Here is a 25,325-nt window from a genome sequence, read left to right as displayed (position 1 = left end):
CGATGCGCGTTCCTGCGACGGGCACGCGATTCCCAAACACCCAAACAACAGCATCTGTACTGAACACAACCCGGGCAGTAGGAGTCGCTAAAGCCGGTTACATTACAGGCATAAAATAGTAATGTGCGGTGTTACGCGTCCGTAGTTAAGATTTTACGTAGCTAGCTGACAGCTTCTCCTAAAACACTAATATTTCACAGTTGCACTGAGGAATGATTTATTATGGCACTCTGCAGCCGCTGACGACTGCGCATCTGGATTTGGCTAGCGGGCAGCTAGCAAGGAGCCCCGTGTTGCAGCCTCCGCCCTCCGCAGTCGCTTACGGTCGGTAGCAGCTAGCTAGGTTAGCTAGCTGTCAGCTTTCAGCCCTCGCCAAAACATTAAGTTAGCCCCGGGCGGCTGCTTACCTTAGAAGGCCCGGCGACGATGTAAATCACCATGGGCCCAAAGAGACGGGAATCGGTAAGTATATGATGATAAAATCTAATTAATAACATAACGGCTCCGGGGGGTTAACGGTTTTCTGTCAGCTAGCTTAGCGAACCCTTCTCTGTTAGCTTTGTTATGATACCCTGCAGGGAGCCCATCTTTTTTTCTCCCTCTCTGTTATCATTTGCCTTCTTGCTTAGCTGATGTGCTGCAACCAATGCAACTCCAGACAGCTGTGTTAATGTTTATTTTTGTATTTTTATATCTTGACAAACAAACAAAAATAATTTCTCGGTGTGCTTTTATTTCTGAGATTCGTGCCGTTGTATTAACCATCTGGCTAACAGCTACATTAGAATCACTATCTGTTTTAGAGGCTGCCTCGATTTTCTTCATGATAATTGGAGCGTTTGTAGTGCATTATTTAAGTGGATCATTTAGACTCCAAATGAGATCAGGCAGCAAAACAAAATTGTGCAACCGAGTAGTGGGTTCTTCAGGGCCACACGAAGTTGTTTTCTGATTTCCATCACAAAACCTGCCATTCAACCTCTTGTGTAGATCAGGTGATCCACTGTAGTGCCACATATTTACAGCATATCTTCACCAATTCTTGTTTTGTTAGATGTGTGTTTTATTCTGTCCCTCCATTTTCCCCTCATTCAGGCAGTGCCAGCGATGGCCTCCCCCATCCCTGTCTCCATCCTCATTGTAGTGGCTCTCCTGTCAGCCAAGTCACCTGTATGCCAGGCAGGCGACTGCAAGGGCCACAGACAAGTGCTGAGGGGACCCCCGGGTTACGTCACAGATGGACCGGGAAACTACTCTGTCAATGGGAACTGCGAGTGGCTTATCAAAGGTAGGACAGCCTAAAACAGTTTGCTGTGCTCTCTCTTTTTTATTTTTAGCAGGCAGCTCTCGACTGGGATTAATTACACTGGAAGTTTTTCTTATTTTTCAGCTCCCAGCAACAATCACTTCATCGTCTTAAATTTCACCTTTATGGACACAGAGTGTACCTACGACTACTTGTTTGTGTATGATGGTGACTCCTATCAGAGCCCTCTTCTTGCCAGCCTGAGTGGCAACTCTTTGCCTGAACCAATCGAAGCAAAGTCTGGCAAGGTAACATAATAAGAACTTAACTTCAGCTGTTTTTAGCATTTTCGGTTTGATTGAAGTAACTAATCACCTGTTTTCCTTTTTTATCTTTTTTTTTCAGATGCTCATCCATCTCTTCAGTGATGCTAATTACAACCTCCTGGGCTTTAATGCAACCTACACCTTCTCAGTTTGCCCTGGAGCCTGTGGTGGACATGGCCGCTGTGATTCCACCCTGTCAAAGTGCCACTGTCATCTGGGTTGGGGCGGAACATCTTGCACAATTCCTCTGTGTTCCCAGGCTTGTTCCTTGAATGGCCAATGTGACAAGGTACACAAAAATGTTAATTGTCTTTCACTGAGAAAGCTTTGAGTAAGTCTCCCAGTTTATTGTTTTGTTTTTAATGGACTGCCTTTTATGATTTGTTTCAGAAAGGAGAACGCTGTCAGTGTAACCCAGGCTTTTTGGGCCACAGCTGCCAGCTGGGTCTCCATGATGACAGCGGGGCAGGCCAGTGGTGGCGTGTGAGTGAGGGAAACCCCCACACACCTCCGAGAACAGGTTCTGCTGGCGTGTACCTGTCCTCAACCGGAGCCATGTATTTGTTCGGTGGTGGGTATAAAACACAGAAGAAGATCAGTGATTCCTTTTTTAATATTTAGAGAACACACTCACTTTTTCTCCCATTTTTTACACACTTGTAAAACATGTCTGCCTTTCTTTTTTTTAATTTAACATTCATCAAAGTTCCTGAATAAGGCTGTTGTCCTTTGTTTGACTGGTATCGTTTTAAAGTGTCTGACAGTCCTTTTGATTTTGAATATTTCTCATCTTCTATGTGCAGGGTTCGATCTGAACAGAGCACTTGGTGACCTGATCAAATACAATTTCACATCCAACCAATGGGAAAGCAGGTCTTATGGCCATTCTCCTGTAAGTAGTTTGTAGTTAATATCTGCTTGGTTAAAAATTAACTGCTGGCTGATTGTGTAAATAAAAACTTTACAATAATTAGGTTAGTGTTTGTAAAATTTATGTTATTTTCTGAAATAATCACCTGTTTTAGAAGTATATGTAAAATATCACAAATTTCAGATCTCACATTTATTGTTTAATATTTGTGTTATTATATTATTTTCTGCTTTCTTTGGCTGTTTTCTATTAGTTGGCTCGTCATTCCCACACAGCTGTGGAGTACATGGGTAACATGGTTATTTTTGGAGGAGAACTAGCTAACGGCTCCCTGGCCAATGATGTTTGGATGTACCGGCCACTCCAAGATGACTGGCAGCAGCTCGGATTTTCCAGTTCACGAGGTGCTCCCAAACTGGCGAATCACGCTGCAGCAGTGGTTGACAGTTATCTCTATGTGTTTGGAGGTGAGCTTGATATTACAGGCTGTGTGTTGCTTTTAATTATTAAAGAAATAAATCTTACCTAAATTTCTTTCCCAGGTCGCACAGAGGAGGATATGTTTTTCTCGACTCTGTATCGTTTTGGCTTGCATGGTTCAGGGCGGTGGGAAACCGTTCAGCCCACCGGTGGCAAACCTCCCGCCTCTGCTGGTCACTCCATGGTGTTCCACAGCCCATCCAGGACACTGTTAGTCTACGGAGGTCACCGGCCTACCACTGCTAGGTACGCGCATATTTATGCATACTGAATAATGAAATACACATTGTTACATGAGCGAGTGAAAGAACATTAGTGTTTCAATCTTTCAAAAACATTTGATATGTGATATTTTGTGTAATCCTCTATTCATAATATAGTAAATTGTTAAAGTAAGAGTCAAATGAATGTAGATAAAAAAACTGGATTAGCAGAACATGAATATTTTTTTATCATAAACAAAAGATAAAAAGCATTTGTTTAACTTAAACACATTTAGATTATTAAGCTATCAGATAAAAGGATCTTCTTAGTCAGTGCTGTATGGGTTTTTTTTTCTTCTTTTTTTAAGATTTAGCGTGCGGGTCAACAACACTGATGTGTTCCACGTGGATCGGCGTTTTTGGACTTCTTTCCGTTCCCGTTTCCCAGCAACTGGACCCAGAGAGAGAGCTTTCCACACGGCCACTGTCATTGGAAACTACATGGTGGTTTATGGTGAGATCCAAGAAATGTAGCACAAACTAGTTTGATTTTTGCTGCTGCACAGTATTTATGTGTTTGTTTTTTATTTATTTATTTTTCTTTCTTTCAGGGGGCAATGTTCATATTCACTACCAAGAGGAGAAATGTTATGATGAGGAAATCTTTTTCTATCATTTGGGCTGCCACCAATGGGTGTCGTCTGGGGCAAGATGGCCCTCCAGTGAGTACCTGTGGACTATAATCTGTTACAATTCTTATGTTATAGTTGTATTTTCCTCAAGTCATTGCTTGGATGTTCTCGATACTTGTGCAGATAAAGTGCCGACTAAAGTTTTTTGTTTTTTTTCTAAGACGGTGAGGTTGTGAGGGGCCGGTACTCACACGTTGCTGCTGTGATGGAGGGGCGAGTGCTGCTAGTTGCCGGCGGTTACAGTGGTGTTGCCCGTGGAGATCTTGTGGCTTATAAAGTGCCACTGTTTGTTAGTAGCGATCAAGGTGACAGGGTGAGTTTAAGTGCCATAAAGCAAAACAATGGAAATCAGTGTCATTTGTGGTACCTAGAAATTTATGAAATTGTAAAAGCTCGCCAGAGATTGGATGAAAACCAAAAGACATTTGAGGATAGGTTGCATTTCACTCCTGTATTTATATGAACTACTGTCTTTTCACTATTCCAGGATGCTGTTTGTGCTGAAGCACTTGATGAAAGTATGTGCCTTAAGAACCCAGAGTGCAGCTGGTGTGAAGGCCGCTGTCGAGAGTACCAGCCCACTAACCCGGTAACACTTCCACTGAAATAGTATTTTGCTTTATTCAGTCTAAGTAATTTAAACATTTGTAGAGATCATAAACAGTATACTATTTCCTTTGTTTGGTTCTATATCATTAGATTCATTTTTCAATGTTTTTGTTTGAATGCCAATGACTTTAGTTTGTTTCAGCTTTAGTAACTTTAGTTTTCTGCTCGTAGTGTGGCAGCACTGGTTGCTTGGGCCTGGCTCGCTTCCTGTCAGACTGTCAGTCCTGCCTGGTGTTCAGTGGCACTCCAGCATCTCTTGCCCGAGCCCCCGGTGAATTTGGCTGGTGTGTTCAGAATGAGTCCTGCCTACCAGTGTCAGGTGAGACCTAAGGAGGGAGGAAGGAGGGCAGAAGGAAAGAAACAACAAGATGTTGGGAGTTGACATGGGAGGGACTAGACTTCTGTTTGGCGTGATTCTGAGATGGAGTTTAGTGACGTGACTATACACCCTGCTGAGATTGGACAGGCTACTCAGATTGTTATTTGGTTTGCCTGTCCAATCACAGTTTCTTCAGTGCAGTAAAGTCGTGTCATTTTACTTCGTGTGAACACGTCACACATAAGTCACAGATCAGTCATGTTAGTACAGTAGTATACTCATTGAAACTGCTGTATAATACAACTGAGGTCAGATGTGTACTTTGTGTGCTGACCTCTCCCTCTCGGTCTCACAGAGCGAAGTGCGTGCCGTGTGGACCAGATCTCAGGGGCGTACGGCTGGTGGGGGGAGCGTACCCTTTTCCTAACCTCCCTCCACTCCTGTCGCACCGAGAACTATGTCCCGGGACTGCACCTGCTCACCTTCCAGCACCCCCGCAACGACTCCCAGCCTGACAAGGTATGGAGTCCTAATCTCAACTGCTCACTGTACTAGTTGTTGTAACCACTTCCCGCTATGCTTATACTTAATCCTCCTTCCTTCCTTTAAAAATTGTGGCTCCACTAAAGCTCTCTATCTTTTATTGCCTTTTTATTTGATATTTCCATTATGTTGTTTTCAAATTATTTGACTTGTACTCAGTTCTTCTGTTGTTTTTCTCTGTTTTTCATAGAATTTTTTTTTTCCTCAAGTAGATAGTCGAACATTTGGAGCAGTGTATAGAGAATAGTGCTCCTGTTGATGTGTTTCCACTTCCATCTATCCTCCACTGTCCTTCGTCCACTTCACCCCCCCCCCACCCCCCACCACCAGGTTTCTATCCTCCGCAGTACCACCATCATTCTAAGTCCGACCACAGAAATGGATGTGGCCCTGCAGTTCAAGGGCTTCATCCACCCACTGTGGGGGGGTCCTCCACCTGCACCTCCACCTACAGAGACCGTCTCCATGTGGGCTCGCATTCAGAGGCTCCATTTTGAGGCCAGGATGGCATTAGGACCCAACTCCACCCATCAGGTAAGAATGAGTGCAACTCCTTAACAGTAGTAACAAATTTTCAAATGTAGAAAATAAAAATATAATTTTGGGCTAACGAGTGCAGCTGATCATAGAACGATTTATTATTAAATAAATGCCCTATTATGGAATGTGTGTGTGTGTGTGTGTGTGTGTATATATATATATATATATATATATATATAAATTATTATTTTATTATATTGCTGTTGGGGTTTTTTTCCAAAAAGATTCCTTGCTTTTTTTCCACTAATCCTATTATTGTATGTGTGAAACTGTTGGCCTATCAGGAGATAGTGGGTCGCTGGGCAGCTCAGCAGGAAAAGGATTTGAAGCTGCTGGTTCGGCCGGATGGAAGCAGACTTTTCTCTAACCTGACCAGGGGCAACCATTACCTTGTTCAAGCTGAGGGCTACCTTAACAACTCAGGATCAGGGCAGACCAGCGAAATGGCCCTAATCTGGAACAGAACGTTACCCGGAGGGAGCGTGAGTAGTGATATAGTTAAAACTTTTATTAAAAAACTTACATTTCTGTTATTTTTTTAAACAATTGTTTTTCTTAGTTTGTTATACACAAGCAGAATAATAAATGGATTTTGTTTTTCCTCAAGGAGATCTCTTTCCTTTTCCTGGAGCCCTACCGCTCAGGTTCCTGCTCTGGGTACATGTCATGTCTGGCCTGTCTGTCTGACCAGTCTTGTGGCTGGTGTCCATCGTTGTCCCGCTGCTTGTTGCGGGACATGCCAGACCTCGAACATTGTCCTGAAACGGACAAGGGTGAAGGTCAGCGCCATCTGCTGTTGGCACCGCCACATTGCCCACTGTGTGAAGAGTACAGAGATTGCTCTGCATGTACTCAGGTACAGCACAGATATTATCCAAAACAAAATAAATATGCTGCATATTTTCTGTCGCTTATTTTAGAAGTTCTAAAATCTTGACTGACGTTAATCGAACTTTATTTTACAGGACCCATTTTGTGAGTGGCAGATAAACTCCAGCAAGAAAGGTGACTACCAGTGCAGTCGGCGGGGCAGGTTGGAAGGATCCATTCGTGACTCAAAGGGGTGTCCTAAAGTGTGCAACCAGTGAGCTGAAAAACTATTTTTCAAACTTTTGTCATTTCAAATATTACATGATTTTTATCAAGAATTAACATCTCACTGCCATTGTTCTCCCCTTTTTTTTTGTCAAGGAGAAAAACATGTGGCGAGTGCCTGTCTAACTCCAGCCAGTGTGCATGGTGCGAGTCAGCTCAGGCCTGCTTCTATTTCGCTGCCTACCTCACAAAATACCCCTACGGAGAATGCAGGGACTGGTATGACAGGTAAAATGTGCTCATTTGCAACACTTAAAAAAAAATTTAGTTTTCAATTATTTTTCTCCTCTTTTGGTTTGTGAATTGTTAAACCTAATAACAAATTACAGTTGCATATACAGTCTAGACTGCAGTTGGAGAGTTGCACAATTTTTATAGTACCTCAATGGATACTGTATCTAAATGGCAAGTCTTTAATTTTAATTTGGACACTTTGTTTGAAAAGAAATGTAATGCGCAATTCTGTTAAAGAAAAACAATGAAACCATACTCCAAAGTAAGACTTGGCCTTTGGGTTTAACTGAGTAGTCATTATTCATTACGAATTTGGGACAAACTTGTCTTAATCATCTAAATGTCTGAAGTGTCAACTGTGCAGTCACCAACATAAAGAATCTATTTTTTTTTTATTTTGAACACAAATAGTTACATTACTTAAACACATGTTGGTATATTTTGCCAGCCAATAACCTAAATTTTTGTTTCTTTTTGTTTTTTCTTATCAGTGTGCACTCAGTTCCCCAGTGTAAACAGTGTTCAGCTTTAAACACATGTACTGACTGCCTGAGAACATTCCAGTGTGGCTGGTGTGGTGACTACAATAATCCCACAATTGGGAAGTAAGTATGACCAACAGAAAAACAATCTTTGATAAAGAGCACATACAAAGAAAGGGCACGGACTGTAAAAACATTACTGAAATGATAGCTAAATTAAACATCCTTTTAATTATCAGGGGTGGATATGTGAAATGTGTTTTTTGATTGTTGTCGTTTTAGATGCTTAAGGGGAGACTGGGCAGGAGTAGATGACCCGTCTGTATACAACTGCAGTGTGGCTGTGGCTGAAGCTCGAGCTGCAAAGTAAGATGTCTCATTACAATTTATTTCAAGCTGTCTTAACTAGTTTTCATAGGAAAAGAACTATTAATGCCCAAGTGTAATATTTATGTTTTTGTGTTTATTGCATGTTGAAAATTCATTTGTTGTAGTTTTCATGGACATGAGGCTTGTTTAGAACTACTAAAATACTTAATTGCAATGTTTTAAGACTGCTAGACTCATGAATAAATTATCCAAGTTACTGAATTGTAGATAAACTTCAAAGTGTTAGTTGCATTTTCAAGAAATCTCTGCATCTTTTAATTGCAAATTTAGCTTTTTTTTTTAACCTTAGATGTTTGTGTTGTGTTGTTCTAGCCCTGAGCCTCAGACCTCTGCCCCACCCAGACCCCTCGACATGGAGATGGAGTTTGAGCACTTCGATGATGAGGAGAAAGATGCGGTCTGGTCCTACTCCACTTGTCCTGATGTAGAGGAATGCAGGCTAGGCCTTCACAACTGTCATCCTTTTGCCACCTGCATTAACACGCCCACCTCTTATGAGTGTCACTGTGAGAGAGGATACATGGGGGATGGCACGTTGCACTGCAACCAAACGTAAGAGTTCCTGCACAAAAAAAAAAAATTACGCTCTAAATAAAAATAACCTGGTCAGTTAAATTTAACCTAATAAATCTTTTTAAAAATCCCTTTTCACAGCTGTTACAATGAGTGTCGTGAGGGCCAGTGTAGCGGCAGCCCACGGTTTGAGTGTGAATGTTCCCTTGGCTGGACGTCTGACCCTGCCACTCTGGTTCTGAGTGGTGTTGAGTGTGACGTCGACTGTGGCTGCAACTTCCACTCCACCTGCATCACTGCTCCAGGCATCTGCGATGAATGCCAGGGTGAGACCATTTTAGTTATTTTATGGTTTTAACTCTGTGTTAAAATTTGTAAAAACAGAAGAGGGAAATGTATCAGAACGTCATTGTAGTGGTTGATACGTCTACGTACTGATCGGACTGCTTATTTTTCTCTCTCTCTGTATTTCAGATTGGACCACAGGGCCTCACTGTGAACACTGCCGTCCAGGTAGCTTTGGCTCAGCCCTGGCTGGGGGTGGAGGCTGTGTGCCTTGCGAGTGCAACGGACATGGCGACCCTCAGCAAGGATACTGTCACAACCAGACAGGCCAATGTTATTGCACTCACAACACTCAGGGACCACACTGTGAGTCCTGCCTGCCGGGTTATTATGGGGACCCCAGGTAAGAAGAGCCTCACTGCACATCTTAACAGTAATGCATGCATTTCATGTTTTTGTGTATCTAAATTGAGTGCTTTAAAAAATTGAAACTGATTAATTTCGGTTTCTGATTCTGACTTTTTTTTTATCCTTACCATTAGGAACAATGGCACATGCTACCGTCAGTGCCAGGGCCGCTCCGTCCTGCTGTCCTCCACCTCCTCCTCAGCCATTCCCCTGTCCTCTTCCTTGGGATGGCGGAGTGGCACCGAAGGGAAAGGAGGACTCTCTCACTGTCTGTGGGTCTTGTCTGTCACTGAGAACTTGGCACCTTGTCTGCCCAGACAGCTCTGCCCCCCAGTGGCCCTCACTCTGCACCCAGACTCTCACACGTACTGTAAAGTAAGCTTAAATATGACTTCTTGATAGACATAAATTGTTATTAGAGCTGCTCTGTGGCAAACAGCTATCAGTATGAAGTAGATAAATTACATTAAATTTACATTATTTTGCAGAGCTCATATGTCTATGTGTTTGATGGCCTTCCTCGTTTCCTGGACAATGGCGTTGTACATTCTGATCATAATCTTATTGGAGCATTTTGTGGCACTACAAGGACTCAGCCTATCACAGTACAGGCCACCTCAGGTAGGCCTCAAACCTGAACACGTCTGTAGCACACAACCTCAGTAATAAGCTTATTATTCACTTTTAGCTTTATTTGCTATTACTCATTTACAGTTTGCATGTTATCATTGTCAGTGTAAAGCCATGTCGTATCTTCTCTTCGGTCACCAGGTGTGATCTCGGTCTACTTTGAAGCCAACGTCTCTTCAAACAAACCACAGGGATTCAATGCGTCTTTCTGGGTACGGCGGTGTCAGCAAAGCTCTGACGAGGATGAAGAGGGTTCATCTGTGTGTTCTGGTGCAGCCCAGTGTCAGGGTGGTATCTGTCGGTGTCCTAAAGGATACGGGGGACCACATTGTGATCGGCCCATGTGTCCTCAGGGTTGTGGAGCATCAGAAGGAAGAGGAGTTTGTAATATAGTAAGAAACGTTTTAAATTTTTGCTTACATATTTTTTAGAGCTGTGTAGAAAGTATTATTTTACAGTTCATTTTCTAATAGTTAAAAACAATCTAAAAAAAAGGTTAACATGTTTCACTTTTCATAGTCTCTGGGAGTGTGTGTGTGCTCAGAGAGCTGGGCTGGCTCAGACTGCTCCGTTCCCCGAGATGCCAACAGTTTGATTTGGGAGACGCTATTGGACACTCAGCTGACAATGGTAGGGACTGAACTAATAAGCAAAATGATGCGTTGTTGTAATTAATGAATTACACATCCTGCCTTGCATAAACTCAATGTGGACACTTATGTATGTTTCACAGAACCACGCCCACAGGTTCCTTCACAGAATGGGACACACTTTGGTGTCTGAACCACAGGGAAACCTCTGGATGTATGGAGGACTGTCTTTGACAGAGGGGATTCTCGGAAATGTTTACAGGTAGGAGAGTAAAACCTGAGACTGTCGGAGCTTAAGATGCAGGACTGTAAGAGCTGTGTTTTAAAGTAGGTTTGATGTTGTAGAGCTGTAGGTGCTAATGCTTTGTCTCTCTGCATATAAAAACATTTTTCCACTGTCTGGTTTAGATATTCTGTGTTGGATCATCGTTGGACCCAAATGTTGACAAGCTCTCTGGATGAGGGTTCAACTCCAAGTGCTCGCTATCACCACGCCTCGTCACTGCTGACCAGTTACGACCCTAGCACCGGAAGCCATGATGGTGATCACAGCTTCATGTTAGTGGTAGGCGGTGTCACTCAACAAGGTGTTGCCATGGATACCTGGAGTCTCAATCTCAGCAGCTTAGTCTGGCGAGAACACAAGGTTAGGATTTGAATTATAATGTAAATACAAGATAATTAAAAATAAATAAAATAAAGAATTGAAGTTGTAGCTGAATGACATTACATTTTCGTTTTCTTTTGCAGAGCTCAGTGCTGCCCCCGGTGGCAGGTCACACTTTAACTGTACGTCGAGACTCCTCAGTTCTGCTGATTGGAGGTTACTCTCCAGAAAATGGCTTCAATCACCATCTACTGGAGTTCAGCTCTCAAACTGGGAACTGGACAATTGCCCCCCACACTGGAACACCACCCACAGGTTTTTAAAGACCTTCCCATTATGTTGTATCACAGTTCATTCATAGTTGATGCACATTCTAAATTAGACTAAATCTGGCTCATATTTTAAAAGTCTGTAAAAGAAATGGGAAGATAAACAAAGATGCAGCTATACAGTTTCTTCCGTTCAAAGATCTGATTTTTCATGTGTTCTTCAATCAGGTTTATATGGCCACTCAGCAGTGTACCATGAGCAGACTGATGCCATCTATGTGTTTGGAGGCTACCGCTTTCATGTGGAGACAGTGGAGCCATCAGGCGAGCTCTACAGTTTGTACTATCCTAATCTTACCTGGTCTCTCCTGGTTCCCTCACAGGGTAATAAGGTAAGGAACCTTTCCACCTTACCACATTTAGGCAAGCAAGCAGGCATATGAAATGTGTAAAATTAACTTGTCTTTGTTTGCTGTGTAGCCCCTGTCCCGTTTCTTCCATGCTGCTGCTTTGATCAAAGACACCATGGTAATTGTGGGTGGGAGGACAGAAGCAGAAGACTACAGTAACTCTGTGTCTCTGTACCAAATCAACTGTAACACATGGATACAACCAGGTGACTATCTTAATGTCTGTCTACAGAATAATATTTCAACATCATTCTACCCAAATGTAACTGCTTTGTCTAATTGTCTTTTTTTTTCAGTCTCTGCCACAGGAGATTCAGTAAACCGCTCAATGTCTCTTGCCATGACAAGCTGGGGTGGTCGTCTTTTCTTGTCAGGTGGCTTCAATGGGGTCACACTGGGCCGACTCCTAACTCTGACCGTGCCCTCTGACCCTTGTGGCCTGCTGCCTACACCGGAGGCCTGCAACAGCACTACAGGGAGCTGCATCTGGTGTAGAGGCACCTGTGCTTCTTCTGATATTGCTGAAAGGTAACATGCTTGTCAACAGGAACTCTATCAAATTCGTTTTTTATATACTTGAAGTTATCTGGAGCTAGTAAATTAAATGAATTAGACATAAGCCCCTGACTCTCTTTCTCCATCAGAATGGGCTGCTTGTCTGCACAGTCTGCCTGTTCCCCAACTCCTCGTCAACCAGATCAGTGCCGCAGACTGAAGACTTGCAGCGAATGCCTCGCTCGACATCCTAAAACATTTTCCAGTCCATCGCAGGTAACATACGACAGCCCTATCTGTCACAGTCACAGACATCTACAGTCAGCTAATATGTTCTTTACCAAATTTCGCAGCCTGCTTTGCAGTGTAAATGGTGCACAAACTGCCCAGAAGGGGCGTGTATCAGCAGCTCTGTCAGTTGTACATCTGAACACGACTGTCGGATCAACCAGAGAGAGATCTTCCTGTCCAGCAACTGTACTGAGACGAGCTGCGAGGCTTCTGACTGCCCCAAGTGTACTGCTTCTGGGAAATGCATGTGGACTCGCCAATTCAAGCGTACAGGTACACTGGCTGTGATGGTGTGAAGGCGGTCCATCTGTAGCTGATACTTGATGTCTGTTTAAAAAAAAAAAAAGATAAGGACTGAAAGTGTTTAGTAATTGAGAATAAACTAATAAAATTATACAGTCCAAAATATGTATCAGTAATAATGGTTGTGTTTGTTTTGTTCTCTGTATATGTTTTATCATAAAAAGTATATGATGATATTTTTTCTTTAGGCGAGACGAGGCGCATCCTGAGTGTAAACCCCACTTACGACTGGACCTGTTTCAGCTACGCCCTGCTCAACGTCTCACCCATGCAGGTGGAGTCATCTCCCCCTCTGCCATGCCCTCCCCCCTGCCACAGTCTCCACAACTGCACCCTCTGTCTGGGCTCCAGAGGCTCTGATGGGGGCTGGCAGCACTGTGTTTGGAGTATGGCTCTGCAGCAGGTACGTTGGAAGCACCTGACCTTTGGATTGAATGAATATAAGGCTCATATCTAGCAAACCTTTATCATTTTTTTTGCAGTGCATGAGCCCATCCTTTGTGCCTCTTCGTTGTGAAGCGGGTCAGTGTGGCCGGCTGCTCTCTGGGGGTGACTCCTGCTCTCCTAACTGCTCCCAGCTCACCCAGTGTTCCCAGTGCATTGCCAGGCCTCAGTGTGGCTGGTGTGCTACTAGAGGGGGCAATGGGGCTGGTTACTGTTTACAAGGAGGACTTGATGGTGAGAAAAGTATTCCATTGTCAGGTTTCAGAAGTTGTGGCTTTTATGATGCTACCAATTCAGTGTTTTGTTTTTTTTTTGTCACTGAATTTTAAAAAAAACATTATTTCAGGTGTTTGTCCCTTGAGAAACAGCAGTTGGTCTTTCCTCCATTGCCCAGAGGAGGATGAGTGTGATAATGGCCATCACAACTGCAACAGCACTCAGGACTGCCATGACCTACCTGAAGGATACCACTGCACCTGCAAACATGGTTATATACTCAGCAGGTAATAAATGAGGGCTGTTAATAAAATACCGTTCTGTTCTTTGTAGTGACTTGACATGTTTACCCAGATCTTCTTGTCTTTGTTTCTGCTCAGTGTTTCCGGTCAGTGTGAGCCAGTATGTGCACAAGGCTGTGTGAACGGGACATGCGTGTCCCCAGGAGTTTGCCAGTGTCACTTTGGTTTTGTTGGAGATAATTGCTCCTCTCAGTGTAGCTGCAACAAACATAGCAACTGTGCTGGCGTGAACAAGCCCGATGTTTGTCTCGAGTGCCACAATAACACCATAGTAAGTGTTTTAAAAATATCCAGTCACATGCTGGGAGGTTGTTTTTGTTTTCATATACTTGTGAAAAGTGATTTCTTTTTGCCTTAATTCTAGGGTAAGCATTGTGAGAAGTGTAAGCCTCTGTTTGTGGGATCTGCAAAAGGTGGCGGCACATGTCGTCCATGTCGGGACTTTTGCAAGGGAAACAGTGTTGTGTGTCTGTCTCGTGATGAACATAGTAAGGCCCTTGAAAACCCTCGCCTGTTCCCTCTGGACCCCAGCAGTGTAAGTATCTCCTATCCTTGTATCCTTCACTTGATACAGTGTAAAACAAATACATCTATAAGTTTGTTTACTTTATCTGCACATTTAAATCTTGCCCATGGACATTATTTTAACTTCTTTTAAATTTCATCAGATTCAAAACTGGGTGTCTGAGGGTCCCACAGAAGAAAATGCTGTGTGTGTGAACTGCCAGAACAACAGTGTTGGGGACAAGTGTGAGAGCTGCCTTACTGGCTATTTCTTACTGCAGGGGAAATGTGAGAAGTGAGTAAGGCTTGCTGCTGAGCAGGCAATGAATTCTCATAGTAACTATCAATTTAAAGCCTGTTACAGAACAATGTTATTACCCATTTTAAAAGTTTCATTCATGCTTATTATCACTATCATTATTGGTTGACAAGCTGTGTAGCCAGATATGATGACTATAACCTGCAACATAGCAAATGTTGCAAAAAGACAGTCTAGATTTATTGGAAATGCATTTTGTTTTTGGTTGGTAGTTAATGTCTTCTCGTCATTACAGGTGTCAGTGTAACGGCCATGCAGACAGATGTAATGAACACGATGGAACAAATTGCCCCTGTCAAAACAACACGGAGACCTCATCCTGCCTCAGCAGCCCTCAGAATGATAGGAAAGACTGCTACAGGCAGCAGGTAAGACCAGGGATTTTTATTTTGTAGAATGGTGATAATGTTTTTGTAACATTTAAGGTTTCATTTTTATTTTCTGTAACATGTCCTGTTGCAGTAGTTAAAATTGGGGGTCAAGTCATTGCATTATGTTCAGACTGTGTTTGTTTTGCTCTCCCGTTTAGTGTGCCAAGTGCAAAGACTCCTTCAATGGAAACCCTGTGAACGGGCGTCAATGCTACCGTCAGTTTAATGTGGACACAGAGTACTGCTTTGATCCCACATCTCAAACCAACTGCTTCCACGACCCCACCATTCGCAACCTGCCTAGGGGTCGCACTGTGTTCTTTGCTGCCCAGCCGAAGTTTACAAATGTAGACATTCGGGTCACCATTGATGTTACTTTTGGAGAAGTGGAGGTGTATGTATCTAACTCACATGACACCTTCATTGTTGATGTGGACAGCTACACAGGAATTCACACCATCAAAATAGAGGAGGAATCAGTGAGAAGTGGGGCATCTACAGCAGATAAGGATTCTCCTCCGTCCCCTATTAAAGTGTTTGCCAACGCCTCGTCCAATCTGGGAGGTCCCATGCTTTCCCAGAACCCACTACAGCTGCAAGCCAAACCTCCCGGACCAGAAAGGGAAATCAGAGAGGAGCGTGCTGAAGGACTCATCACCTACATAACTGTGTTAAAACCACAGACGGTGCTTATTGTTCGAGGAGTTCGGGATCGTGTCGTCATCACCTTCCCTCATGAGGTGCACTCCCTGAAGTCTAGCCGCTTTTACATCTCTCTCAGAGGGGTTGGAACTGATGAGAGACAGGGCGAGTCCCAGGGACTGCTGTTTTTGCGACAGGACCAAGCCCATATCGACCTCTTTGTCTTCTTCTCTGTTTTCTTCTCCTGTTTTTTCCTCTTCTTGTCTGTCTGTGTTCTCTTGTGGAAGGTCAAGCAGTTCCTGGACTTTCGTCGAGAGCAGCGTCGCCACATTCAAGAGATGACTAAAATGGCGTCCAGACCATTTGCTAAACTTACCATGTACCTTGAGCCGGAAGAGCCTCAGCTCATCTATCTGCCTTCAGCTGGTGGAGGGGTGGGGGGCAGCACCGTATCCCTTGCTCATGCCCGCACAGGGAAGTTAGGTGGAGTAGTAGTGGGGCAGAGGGGCAGGGCAGGACCAGTCTCCTATAAACATGACCCAAACTCTGGACCCACAGCCCACCTCCACCACCATCACCACCTCACCTTGAGTGGAGGAGGCAACAGTGGACAGCACCTACCATTGCACTACCTGAACACCCATCACTATGCCAGCACTACAACCGGAACCCAAGCTTCACATCATCACCATCCGTCCACGTACTCTGGCTACCAGCACTTCTGTCGCTCCGACCCTTTCCTCTCACAGCTCATGGGCTTTTCCTATTCCTCCTTCAAGGTGGGGCCCATCACCCTTGAGCCTACCGAGGACGGCATGGCCGGGGTGGCCACTGTCCTGTTCCAGCTGCCCGGTGGTGTCTTGGCTCCAAACCGTGCCTGTTTGGGCTCTGCACTGGTCACTCTGCGCCAGAATCTGCAGGAATACTGTGGTCATGGCAGTGGAGGGGGGCATCCAGGGGTGGGTGCAGGGCGGAAAGGGCTGCTAGGACATCAGCACCTGACCACTATGGCCATGTAGAAAAACAAGCAGCAGATAAGTATGAAATATTGCAGAGTTAAGACAGATGTAAAGTGTTAAGAATATAAGAAATTAATTTTTTGAAAGAAACTTAGCTTAAAAAAGGCAAGGTCCAACAGATCTAGTTACTGTACATTAAAGTCAGTAACCAGGAGCTTTTACAACAGAAATGTACATACACTGTATGATGAGATAAGTGTCTTTTATTGTATGATGTATTGCTAAACTGTATTTCAGTTCTTCACATGATCAAGTCAGCTGTCTCTAGAATGAACTACAGCAGTTATCAGCAAAATATTTTGCAGATAATGTCTGAACACTAAAGAGGTAGGAGCACACTAAAGCTGGACTCATTCAAATTATACTCACTGAAAAAGAATCATGAAAAGGAAACAAAGTTGCGTGCTTTGAAACCAACATGTGCTTTATGCCCCAAAAAAGTGATATACAATCATGAATGCTATTTAAAATAGTGGACTTTGAAGCATAATTTGCAAACAGTTGATTGTCAGCGCAGCGCAGTGTAGGAAAAACAAACTCAGTGTTGCTTGTGAGATGGTTTATATCAGTCAATATTAGTGATTTATAATGTAACTCAATATTTGGCAGGCTTCAAAGCTACATGTTTCTGTTCTAATGACTCCTCAGTATGTTGTTGCATATTTATTCATGTGCTCTGTTACATTAATTGTCTCATCTGCCTTCACTTCTTGCCTTGTCTTTGAGCCAGTGAGCTTATTCTTAATGCTTTTGTTGGAAGTGTATGTGGTGCAGCTCCTGGAGTAAGTAAAAAAACAATATTTTACATTGTATTTAGGGAGCTGAGTATGTTTTATTTTAAAGAAATTATACAGGATGATGTTTCCAGTATTGTTTTCCAGTTCTTGACAATACAGTTATTTAATAGCACTACAAAACTTGTCCATAAAAGAGAATAATGTTATTTAATTGCATTTTGTTCTCCTGACACCGGCCACTGCTAGTTACAAAGAAGTAAGTGTGCTGCTAAGATTATTGTATTTGCCAATTATTACTACAATTTCAGAACATGGATGTTGAAAATGCAGTTTGATAAGTGTTACTGTATTGGAATAAAATAAGTGGTGAGAGTGTTAACTGAGAAAATTCTCCTGGTGAGAGATTTCAGAATGTTTTGAGAGCGTTTTCTGACTGAATTTCTTGTTTACTGTTTTGTGATGGCATTATAATTTTTTTTTTGTTCTTTCTTTCATTTTGCACTGCATGAAGCCAGTGGCCCTGTTATCCACATGAATCATCCACTTGTGCACACATTGCAAAGGATTTAACTGACTAATGGGCTACTGGCTTCTTATCAAATAAAACTTTTTTTTTTTATGAACTCCAAACAACAGCTAAAACAAATACTTTAAATATTTAAAGCAACCCTCCACTAATACCCATTAACGCTTTTTTGTCTTGTATCTGTGTATGGTTTTTTTTAACATACTTTATTTTTGTACATAACATGTGTTTGTTTGTTTTCAAAGAAAGGGAACAGTATTGTGCAGAAGACTGAGCAAAGATTCAATGTCCTGAGTCAGCTGAAATAAAGTCTGTGGAACATTTTTGTGTTTGGGTTTTATTATATCCAACCCTTTTTTATTATTGCAGAACTAAAAGAAAAAGGGGACATTTATTAGAGGATAAAACAAACATCTGTACCAGGCTCAGTATTTCAAATAAGAGCCATGACTTTATAAAGTTTTATTTTGACTTTTCGAGTGTTTATTTTTTTGTAAACATTAGAAAACTTTAAAATAGACTATTACAGTATGTATGACATACAGCTGACTTAACTGTGGCTTAGTTTGGAAAATGATCTGTTTAATGTTTGTGCAGTTTCCAGAGCAATACGACTTAAGTGTTTTTAAAGCTAATGCAAGCTTTTCCTTTTGTATCCATGTTTAATTTGACATTAATCACGGTTTATTTTAATTTTGTTGTTATTCGATTTAAAGATCGACGCATAGTTGGACTCTGTCCCTTTAATTTAACCAGGAAGTCTACATGAAATATGATTGGTCAGAGCCGTTTTGCCACAACCAATGGGAGTTTGCGGATCTCTTCCTGTGTTCTCGTTTTTGTTTTTTTGTTTTATTACTCGCGCAGGAATGAAGGCAGCTACTCTGCCCAAGGCTATCTTAAATACACACAAAAGAGCCTCGTCTGAATCGCCTCACTCATAATTGTAAGTATGTTGATTTAATGAAAGGAAAGCCTAACAATTAAGGGCTGCGTCGCTACAACAAATGCGCCGTAAATTGAAGCCCGGTGTTGACGGTTTGACTGCTGCTTAGCTAGGATGCTAACGATTCATCGCTAACAAACAAATCAAAGGCGCGAATAGTAACGCGTGTACATGACCTCACGTTGTGTTTTGTGCTGTCTTTGTTGTCCATCTGGTTGACAGCACGCCAAAAAGACGAGACCCCGATGGTGATGAAATGAAGATGAAGTCACCTGAGAAGAAAGGAACGGGAGAAGAGGAACAGTACGATGCAATCACAGTCAAAACTGAATGTAAATTAGAGCAGGAGACTACTGAACAAGATGAAGGCTCTTATGATGAGGAATACACAATAAATGGAGATTATCTTAATATTTTAATAAAGGAGGAACCACAGTCACTGGAGATTGATGAGGATAACTGTGTGAAAGTTAAGCTTGATTCCGATGCTGTCTGTCAGGATCTGCAGGGACACATAAAAGGCGAGTTGGGCTCTGACCATGATGATCTGCTGGAATATGAATCTGGTGAAGCTGTTGTCAAGGAGGAGACAGAGTTATGGGTTAAAGAGGAGACACCCAGTGAAGAGGAGGCTGAGGAAGAGGAGGAGGAGGAGGATGATAACGTCGAAGATGAGTTTGAGGAGGGAGAGGTTGTCGCCACAGGTACGAGCAGGCAGATGAAACAAATACAATTTGTGTATGTATGTATGTATGTATGTATATATATATATATATATATATATATATATATATATATATATATATATATAACACTTGATGAAGAGAGAGCAAAACTGCAAAAAGTCATTGCTAAAATTATAAAGGGTAGACAATACCTATGAATCCAATACCACATAAAAAATGGTTAGGCCAAAAGATACATATAATACAGACAGAAAATTATTACCATAAAGTGCCTATGATATCTTAGTTAAAAAGAGACAAATATATACAGTACTCTTATCTATATTATAATACATACCAGAAAATGCAATTGAAACCTTACCTAAAATAAATAAATCAAAAAATATTAAAACAACAGTGTTAAGAATCTAAGAAAGACTGTCAGAAATGTAGATTTATATAAATTTAGTGCCGGTGACCTTTTTCACAAGAGAGCCACTGATGTGCAGAGGGATGGATGATGTTCAGCCTTTCTTAAGTCAACATTTTTCTTGTTTTGGTAATAAAAGAAAAATAGGGTATTTTTCCCTCACACAAGCTCACTAAATCTTTTCCTTTCTGCTCTGTTAGATGTTTCCTTATCACTGATGAACCCCACCACTGTTGTCAACAGCATAATCAGCAAACCCAATGAGCTGGTTTGTGCTGATTTTGGCAGGAAAATAATAAAAAAAAGGACAAAGGACTGAGCATGCATCCCTGAGGGGCCCCCATGCTCAGTTTGATGGAGCGAGATATCTTACTGCTGACACATATTGTCTGTTGGTTTCATGCCTGGAAGTTCAAAAACTCAGTTAACCTCAGAGAAGGGTTTTCAGTCTGAGCAGAGAGAGCTTTACTGGCTGTGGAATGATTGTGTTGAAGAGAAGTCAGGGAACACAGTCCTGACACATCTGTTCTTTTACCTAATGTGAGATAAGACGGTGTGTAGGGTATGTATGATTGCATAGTCTGTGGACCAGCTGACGCAATAAGCAAACAGTAGGGGATTCAGAGAAGGTGGGAGGCTGACTTTAATGTGTCCCATGACTAGTCATTTATAACACGTCATTATGGCAGAGGTCAGCAACAAAAGCTTTACAGTTCACTGGAGAGAGATGTCTGTAAAAGCTCCTGCTAATTCAGCAGCAGCGTTGCAATACATGACCCAGAATATTATCAGGCCCTGCAGCTTTCTGTTTATTTTCGTTTATATGGTGATACCAGTTCGATAACTTCAGAAATAGCTTGAAAAATATTCTGAAACTGTAAGCATAATTTTTGAAGCCATGTAACTCTATTCTTCTTCTGTGGTGTTTGTGCACCAACTGAACAACCCCAACATTTTCTTTTTATTGTCAGCAGGACATAACTATTCACGCTAACTGTGCAAGTATAAATGCTGTGGTTGGAAAATCACAGAAATGAGGATAGCTCACTATAATTGTGTTCTGTCACTGCATCCATGCATAAAATATTAATGTCTGCATCAAGATGCATCTAAAAATGGGCCATTTTCCACATATTTACTGCATACAGTTGTTATTTAATGTTGGACTTTACATCTGTGCTCTTCTCTTCCTCTCAACAAAATCTTAATACAGATATTCCATTGGCTTAATGTTCTCATATTCACAGTGAATCAGTATATTTTTATACAGGTATTTATATATCTGTACATTTATTTGTTTATAGTCTTTGTTCAAAAACAACGATCTATACCAAATAATCCAACTGTTGTTTTGTAAATAGAACCACTGTCCAGTGGCTAATTTTAAGTGATTGTTTCAAAAAACAGCATGTTATTAACATTTGTTATCAAGGAGGGGAAAGTATAGAACAATTTTGTTTATACATTTTGCTGTCTGCTTTTTTTTTTTTTTGTCTCACTTAGACTCATCATCTGAGTTTTTCCCATGTCCTCACTGCACTGTCTCCTTCACTGACATGGACTACTTGGAGAAACACGTGAAGTGGGTCCATCAGAAAGAGTATCTTGACAATCTCAAAAAGAGCCTCCCGAACCACACACTAAACTTCAGTCACAAACACGTCTGCTCCATCTGCAGCAGCACCTTCAAATGCAAAGCTCACCTCAGCATCCACATGCACGAAGTCCACCCCTCTGCCCCTCCCCGCAGGCTTCACCCATGTCCAATTTGTGCACGCAGCTTCCAGTACCTCAAGAACCTGAAGAATCACTGTCAGCGCTGGCACAACATGTCTGTGGTCACTAGAGGAGGTCATCTCAGTTGCGCAGACTGTGGGAAGAGTTTTAAAGCCACCTGGGGTCAGGGACGACATCTGTGTCACGAACCAGACGAAGCTGAATCCGAGGACAAACCGATCTGTCTGGATACTGGTGTGCAGTGTTCACAGTGTGGCAAGAAGTTACGGACGCCCCAAAGCCTGGAGGATCACATGCGCACCCACACGGGGGACCGGCCGTTTATCTGCAAAGACTGTGGCAGGAGGTTCGGGGAGCGCAGCAGTTGGCGGCAGCACATGAAGATCCACCTCGGAGAAAAGCCGTTTAAATGCGAAGTGTGCGGCAAGGCCTTTATAAGGTCGCACCACCTCAAGTCCCACTTAACCACGCACTCTGGTAAGAAGGAATATTCTTGCCCTGAATGCGGGAAGGAATTTGGATTCAAGTCCAGTTTGGATCTTCACGTGAGGACGCATTCCAGTGAGAGACCTTTTCATTGCCACGTGTGTGGGAAGAACTTCAACACTCGGAGAAACCTGAGGGTTCACACTAAACTTCACAACAATGAGAAAGCTCACAAGTGTGGAGAGTGCGGGCTGGAAATCAGAGATCTCGGAGCGCTAAAGGTGCACTTACGGACACACACCGGAGAAAGGCCTTACCATTGCACGGTGTGCGGTAACAGGTTCATTCGCCTCGCACATCTAAGAAATCACCAACGCATCCACTCAGGTGAGAGACCTTACAAATGCAACGAGTGCGACAAGAGTTTCACTCAGTCCGGTGACTTGGTGAAGCATAAGAGGATACACTCGGGGGAAAGGCCTTACAAATGTCCAGATTGCCACCGCTGCTACACTTCCTCTGGCGACCTGGGCAAACACAGGAGGAGTCACACCAACCTGCGGCCCTACACATGCAAGGAATGTGGAAAGACCTTTCGCTTGTCGGGCCATCTGAAAACCCACATGCTCACCCACACCGGGGAAAAGCCGTATTCCTGCCCCAACTGCCTTCGTAGGTTTGCTCGCTCCCACCATCTTTCCGGACACGTCGCAAAATGTCGCTGAGCTTAGATATTTAGGATTTAAATTGGACATTAGGTCAGCTGTATGCGGTTCTAACACTAACGTTTTAAGTCATTGTTTGAAAGTATGGAATCATCTTTAAATAACTATTTATAAAACTGTTAAGAAATCCTGTTTAAATTAAAACTAGATATTGATCAAGAGCAATGCATGATACTATTTACACAACTGTCTCAAGCTTTATGTACTTTATGTCTGGTGTCATTCTAACCAGTTTTGTAAGACACTAATATGATCAAGGCCTGAAGATGAAATATGAACTAGTTCTGTAGGATGTCCAGAATGATCGTTGTTCTCCACTGCTAAGGTATCTGTAAAAGTAAAATAAATAGTTTGATAAATGCACGAAGACTGTGTAATTTTTAACAGCTGCATAATTTGCTTATATATGACTGTTTAAGAGATTTAAACCCAAAACCTAAATTTAAAAGGTTAAATATAGAATAAAACTTTTAATATATTGCTCAGTACAGATGTGTCTGTGATCGAAAGTGTGTTCAGATATTTGGAGTTTGATGCTGGCAGTCACACACAGGCTGAATAATATAAACCATCGCTTAACTTGAGGCTGAAATGCTACAAACACTTGCTAGATCTGGTGTAGCTAATTGTACTTATTAATTATACTAAAGAAAAGAGGTGGTAAATTAAATCCAATCATGTACAAACAAAAGTATTTTTGGGAAAAAAAAAACTTGAACCTATTGATCCCCAAACAATCCTGACATGCACTGTGGGGCTAAAAACTGGAGAAACAAGCAAGAAAGAAAAAGTTGTAGTAAAGTCAACAGGTCAGAAGGCCAGCAGACTCCGACATCTCTCATAAATCTACCATAAAACAGCAGAGTTTAGGTGTTTTTTAGACTGGGAGGTGTTTGTTAAAGGAGTCTGTCCACTGCTTGTCATCATTCTGGTTCATGATCTGACTGAAAGTGATGATGAGCAGTGAGGGCAAAGATTCACTGACTTCATTCATTTAGGGATTAGTATGATCCGGAAATCAAAACAGTCCAAAGTAAGTAGCCTTTGCTGAAATGGAGCACATCATCAGACATGTGCTCTGGTTTATATGCTGCTTGAAACACTGTGAGAACTCTGCCTCCTCGGTGCGGAGTCAGTGAGGCAGGACCGCCGTCAGCAACGCAGGTAAGCCACGTCTTTTAATGTTCCATTAAACCTCCTGTTTGCAACTAGTTCATCTTTGTGCAGCTGATTTTCAGAAATGCAGTTTAGGTTGTTTTTTTTTTTGTGCAAATTTTGTTCAATAATTAAAGAATTGCTTTTGATTGCATATTTAAAAAAATTAGATATAACTTTTGAAACGCTAACAATGCTGTATATGAATTTAAAAAAAAAGCGTTTCTATTTTTTTGATCAAACTAAAGCAAAAACAAAGATGATTATGATGTATAGTTCTGCATTTTTTTTCTCCCTTTTCAGGTGCTACTGATGAGGCTTTATGACTCTTCAAAATACTACAACCCTTATTTTATTATTTGTTGTAACATACAGAGTGGTTACAAAAGTCTAAAATTTTGTATCTAATTTCTTAAAGATTGTCAGTATATTATAAATTATACTTTGTGTTTGCAAAAAATAAGAGCAGGATTAGACATTTAAAGGCCAGTTTCCAACCACTTTTACACACAGTAACACATTAAAACTATTTCATAAGCAACAGTCAATAAACCTTTTTTTTCTGCATAAGTTAAGAGATGCCAGAGGCCGAGTTGAGTAAAAAAAAATTAAACACCTTCCTACTTTTGATTGAAATAAAACTCATCTAAAAGCAACATACAAGGAACAAAGATAAATTTTTCTACTCTAATCGGTTATGAATGCTTTGTTTTGTCCCTTTTTTGTCCATTGTGTGTTTTGCACTTTCTTTCCTCGTTGGATTGGAATATATACCTGCCTTTAGTGGGCCAGTCATCTGAGGAAAATCCTGCTAACACTCATACACACCCAGGATATGCATCACTTATACAAGGCCCACAACTAAACCTGTCTCGGTCAATTCAGTGGGAATTGGTCTATTATTTTTATGTCCGCAATTACAGGGACAGAGCAGTAACTACGACTCCAGCACAGATAACAAAGATATATTTAGGAGTAAATAATATTGACTGTACCTTAGTTTAAAGCTGGAATCAATACTTCTTAAAGTGTGTCCATTTTTCATTTAGCCGCGTCATGTCTGTGTGGAGGAGGGGCGGGGGAGATGAATGGGTGGATTCTCTAATTCCCCTTGTTGCAGTTATCATAATTGTTGAACAACCACGGTTTTTAAAGATCGGGCTCAGGGAGAGGCAGGCCACACAAAGAAAGTTAATAGATTTGGAAAATTGAGATGGATTGCACAGAAGCCATTTTTGGAGCGTTCCAGTGGCGTGGCAGGCAGATGGACAAATATGATGGAGGGATGAGGAGGTGGATGGGGAGAGCGCCGCTGCACACAAACAAACGG

The 25,325-nt window shown here is 42.0% G+C and overlaps 2 protein-coding genes across 4 annotated transcripts; both read left to right on the top strand.

Annotated features, from left to right (window-relative positions):
* Positions 1-63: 63 nt before the first annotated feature.
* megf8 (multiple EGF-like-domains 8) lies at positions 64-18,234 on the top strand. Of its 2 annotated transcripts, none has more exons than XM_037980175.1 (44): positions 64-462; positions 1,096-1,288; positions 1,391-1,554; positions 1,652-1,861; positions 1,963-2,143; positions 2,376-2,464; positions 2,697-2,910; positions 2,986-3,169; positions 3,495-3,640; positions 3,738-3,848; positions 3,980-4,131; positions 4,306-4,407; positions 4,599-4,746; positions 5,102-5,265; positions 5,620-5,823; positions 6,114-6,311; positions 6,440-6,685; positions 6,795-6,913; positions 7,021-7,152; positions 7,650-7,763; positions 7,923-8,006; positions 8,343-8,582; positions 8,685-8,869; positions 9,018-9,231; positions 9,371-9,611; positions 9,725-9,857; positions 10,008-10,258; positions 10,386-10,496; positions 10,600-10,718; positions 10,865-11,102; positions 11,207-11,378; positions 11,561-11,724; positions 11,813-11,948; positions 12,039-12,270; positions 12,387-12,513; positions 12,591-12,801; positions 13,020-13,234; positions 13,314-13,509; positions 13,622-13,778; positions 13,872-14,064; positions 14,158-14,328; positions 14,462-14,592; positions 14,852-14,984; positions 15,146-18,234. In XM_037980175.1, exons 1-44 carry the CDS (start codon positions 439-441, stop codon positions 16,646-16,648), a joined length of 8,652 nt encoding a protein of 2,883 aa, XP_037836103.1. In that variant the 5' UTR covers positions 64-438; the 3' UTR covers positions 16,649-18,234. The 2 variants fall into 2 exon arrangements, with proteins under 2 accessions (XP_037836103.1, XP_017271058.1); XM_017415569.3 differs by having other exon boundaries at positions 6,437-6,685.
* A 493-nt stretch (positions 18,235-18,727) lies between these two features.
* LOC108235334 (zinc finger protein OZF) lies at positions 18,728-23,199 on the top strand. 2 transcript variants are annotated; one of them, XM_025005739.2, is made up of 4 exons: positions 18,728-18,857; positions 19,080-19,189; positions 19,357-19,561; positions 21,456-23,199. In XM_025005739.2, the coding sequence occupies exons 2-4, from the start codon at positions 19,166-19,168 to the stop codon at positions 22,838-22,840; spliced, it is 1,614 nt and encodes a 537-aa protein (XP_024861507.1). In that variant the 5' UTR covers positions 18,728-18,857; positions 19,080-19,165; the 3' UTR covers positions 22,841-23,199. The 2 variants fall into 2 exon arrangements, with proteins under 2 accessions (XP_024861507.1, XP_017270763.1); XM_017415274.3 differs by having other exon boundaries at positions 19,080-19,561.
* Positions 23,200-25,325: the final 2,126 nt, after the last annotated feature.

This window comes from Kryptolebias marmoratus, linkage group LG16 (genome assembly GCF_001649575.2).
Source record: "Kryptolebias marmoratus isolate JLee-2015 linkage group LG16, ASM164957v2, whole genome shotgun sequence".
NCBI lineage: Eukaryota > Metazoa > Chordata > Actinopteri > Cyprinodontiformes > Rivulidae > Kryptolebias > Kryptolebias marmoratus.
Note: the sequence above shows the minus strand (reverse complement) of the source record. Positions and strands in the feature narration are given on the sequence as shown.

Coding starts and splice junctions, on each gene's coding strand:
- megf8 (XM_017415569.3), top strand. CDS start 439: ATGGGCCCAAAGAGACGGGAATCG. Junction 1,862..1,962: donor TGAATGGCCAATGTGACAAG/GTACACAAAAAT, acceptor GATTTGTTTCAG/AAAGGAGAACGCTGTCAGTG. Junction 8,007..8,342: donor GCTGAAGCTCGAGCTGCAAA/GTAAGATGTCTC, acceptor GTGTTGTTCTAG/CCCTGAGCCTCAGACCTCTG.
- LOC108235334 (XM_017415274.3), top strand. CDS start 19,114: ATGAAGATGAAGTCACCTGAGAAGAAAGGAACGGGAGAAGAGGAACAG. Junction 19,562..21,455: donor GGGAGAGGTTGTCGCCACAG/GTACGAGCAGGC, acceptor TGTCTCACTTAG/ACTCATCATCTGAGTTTTTC.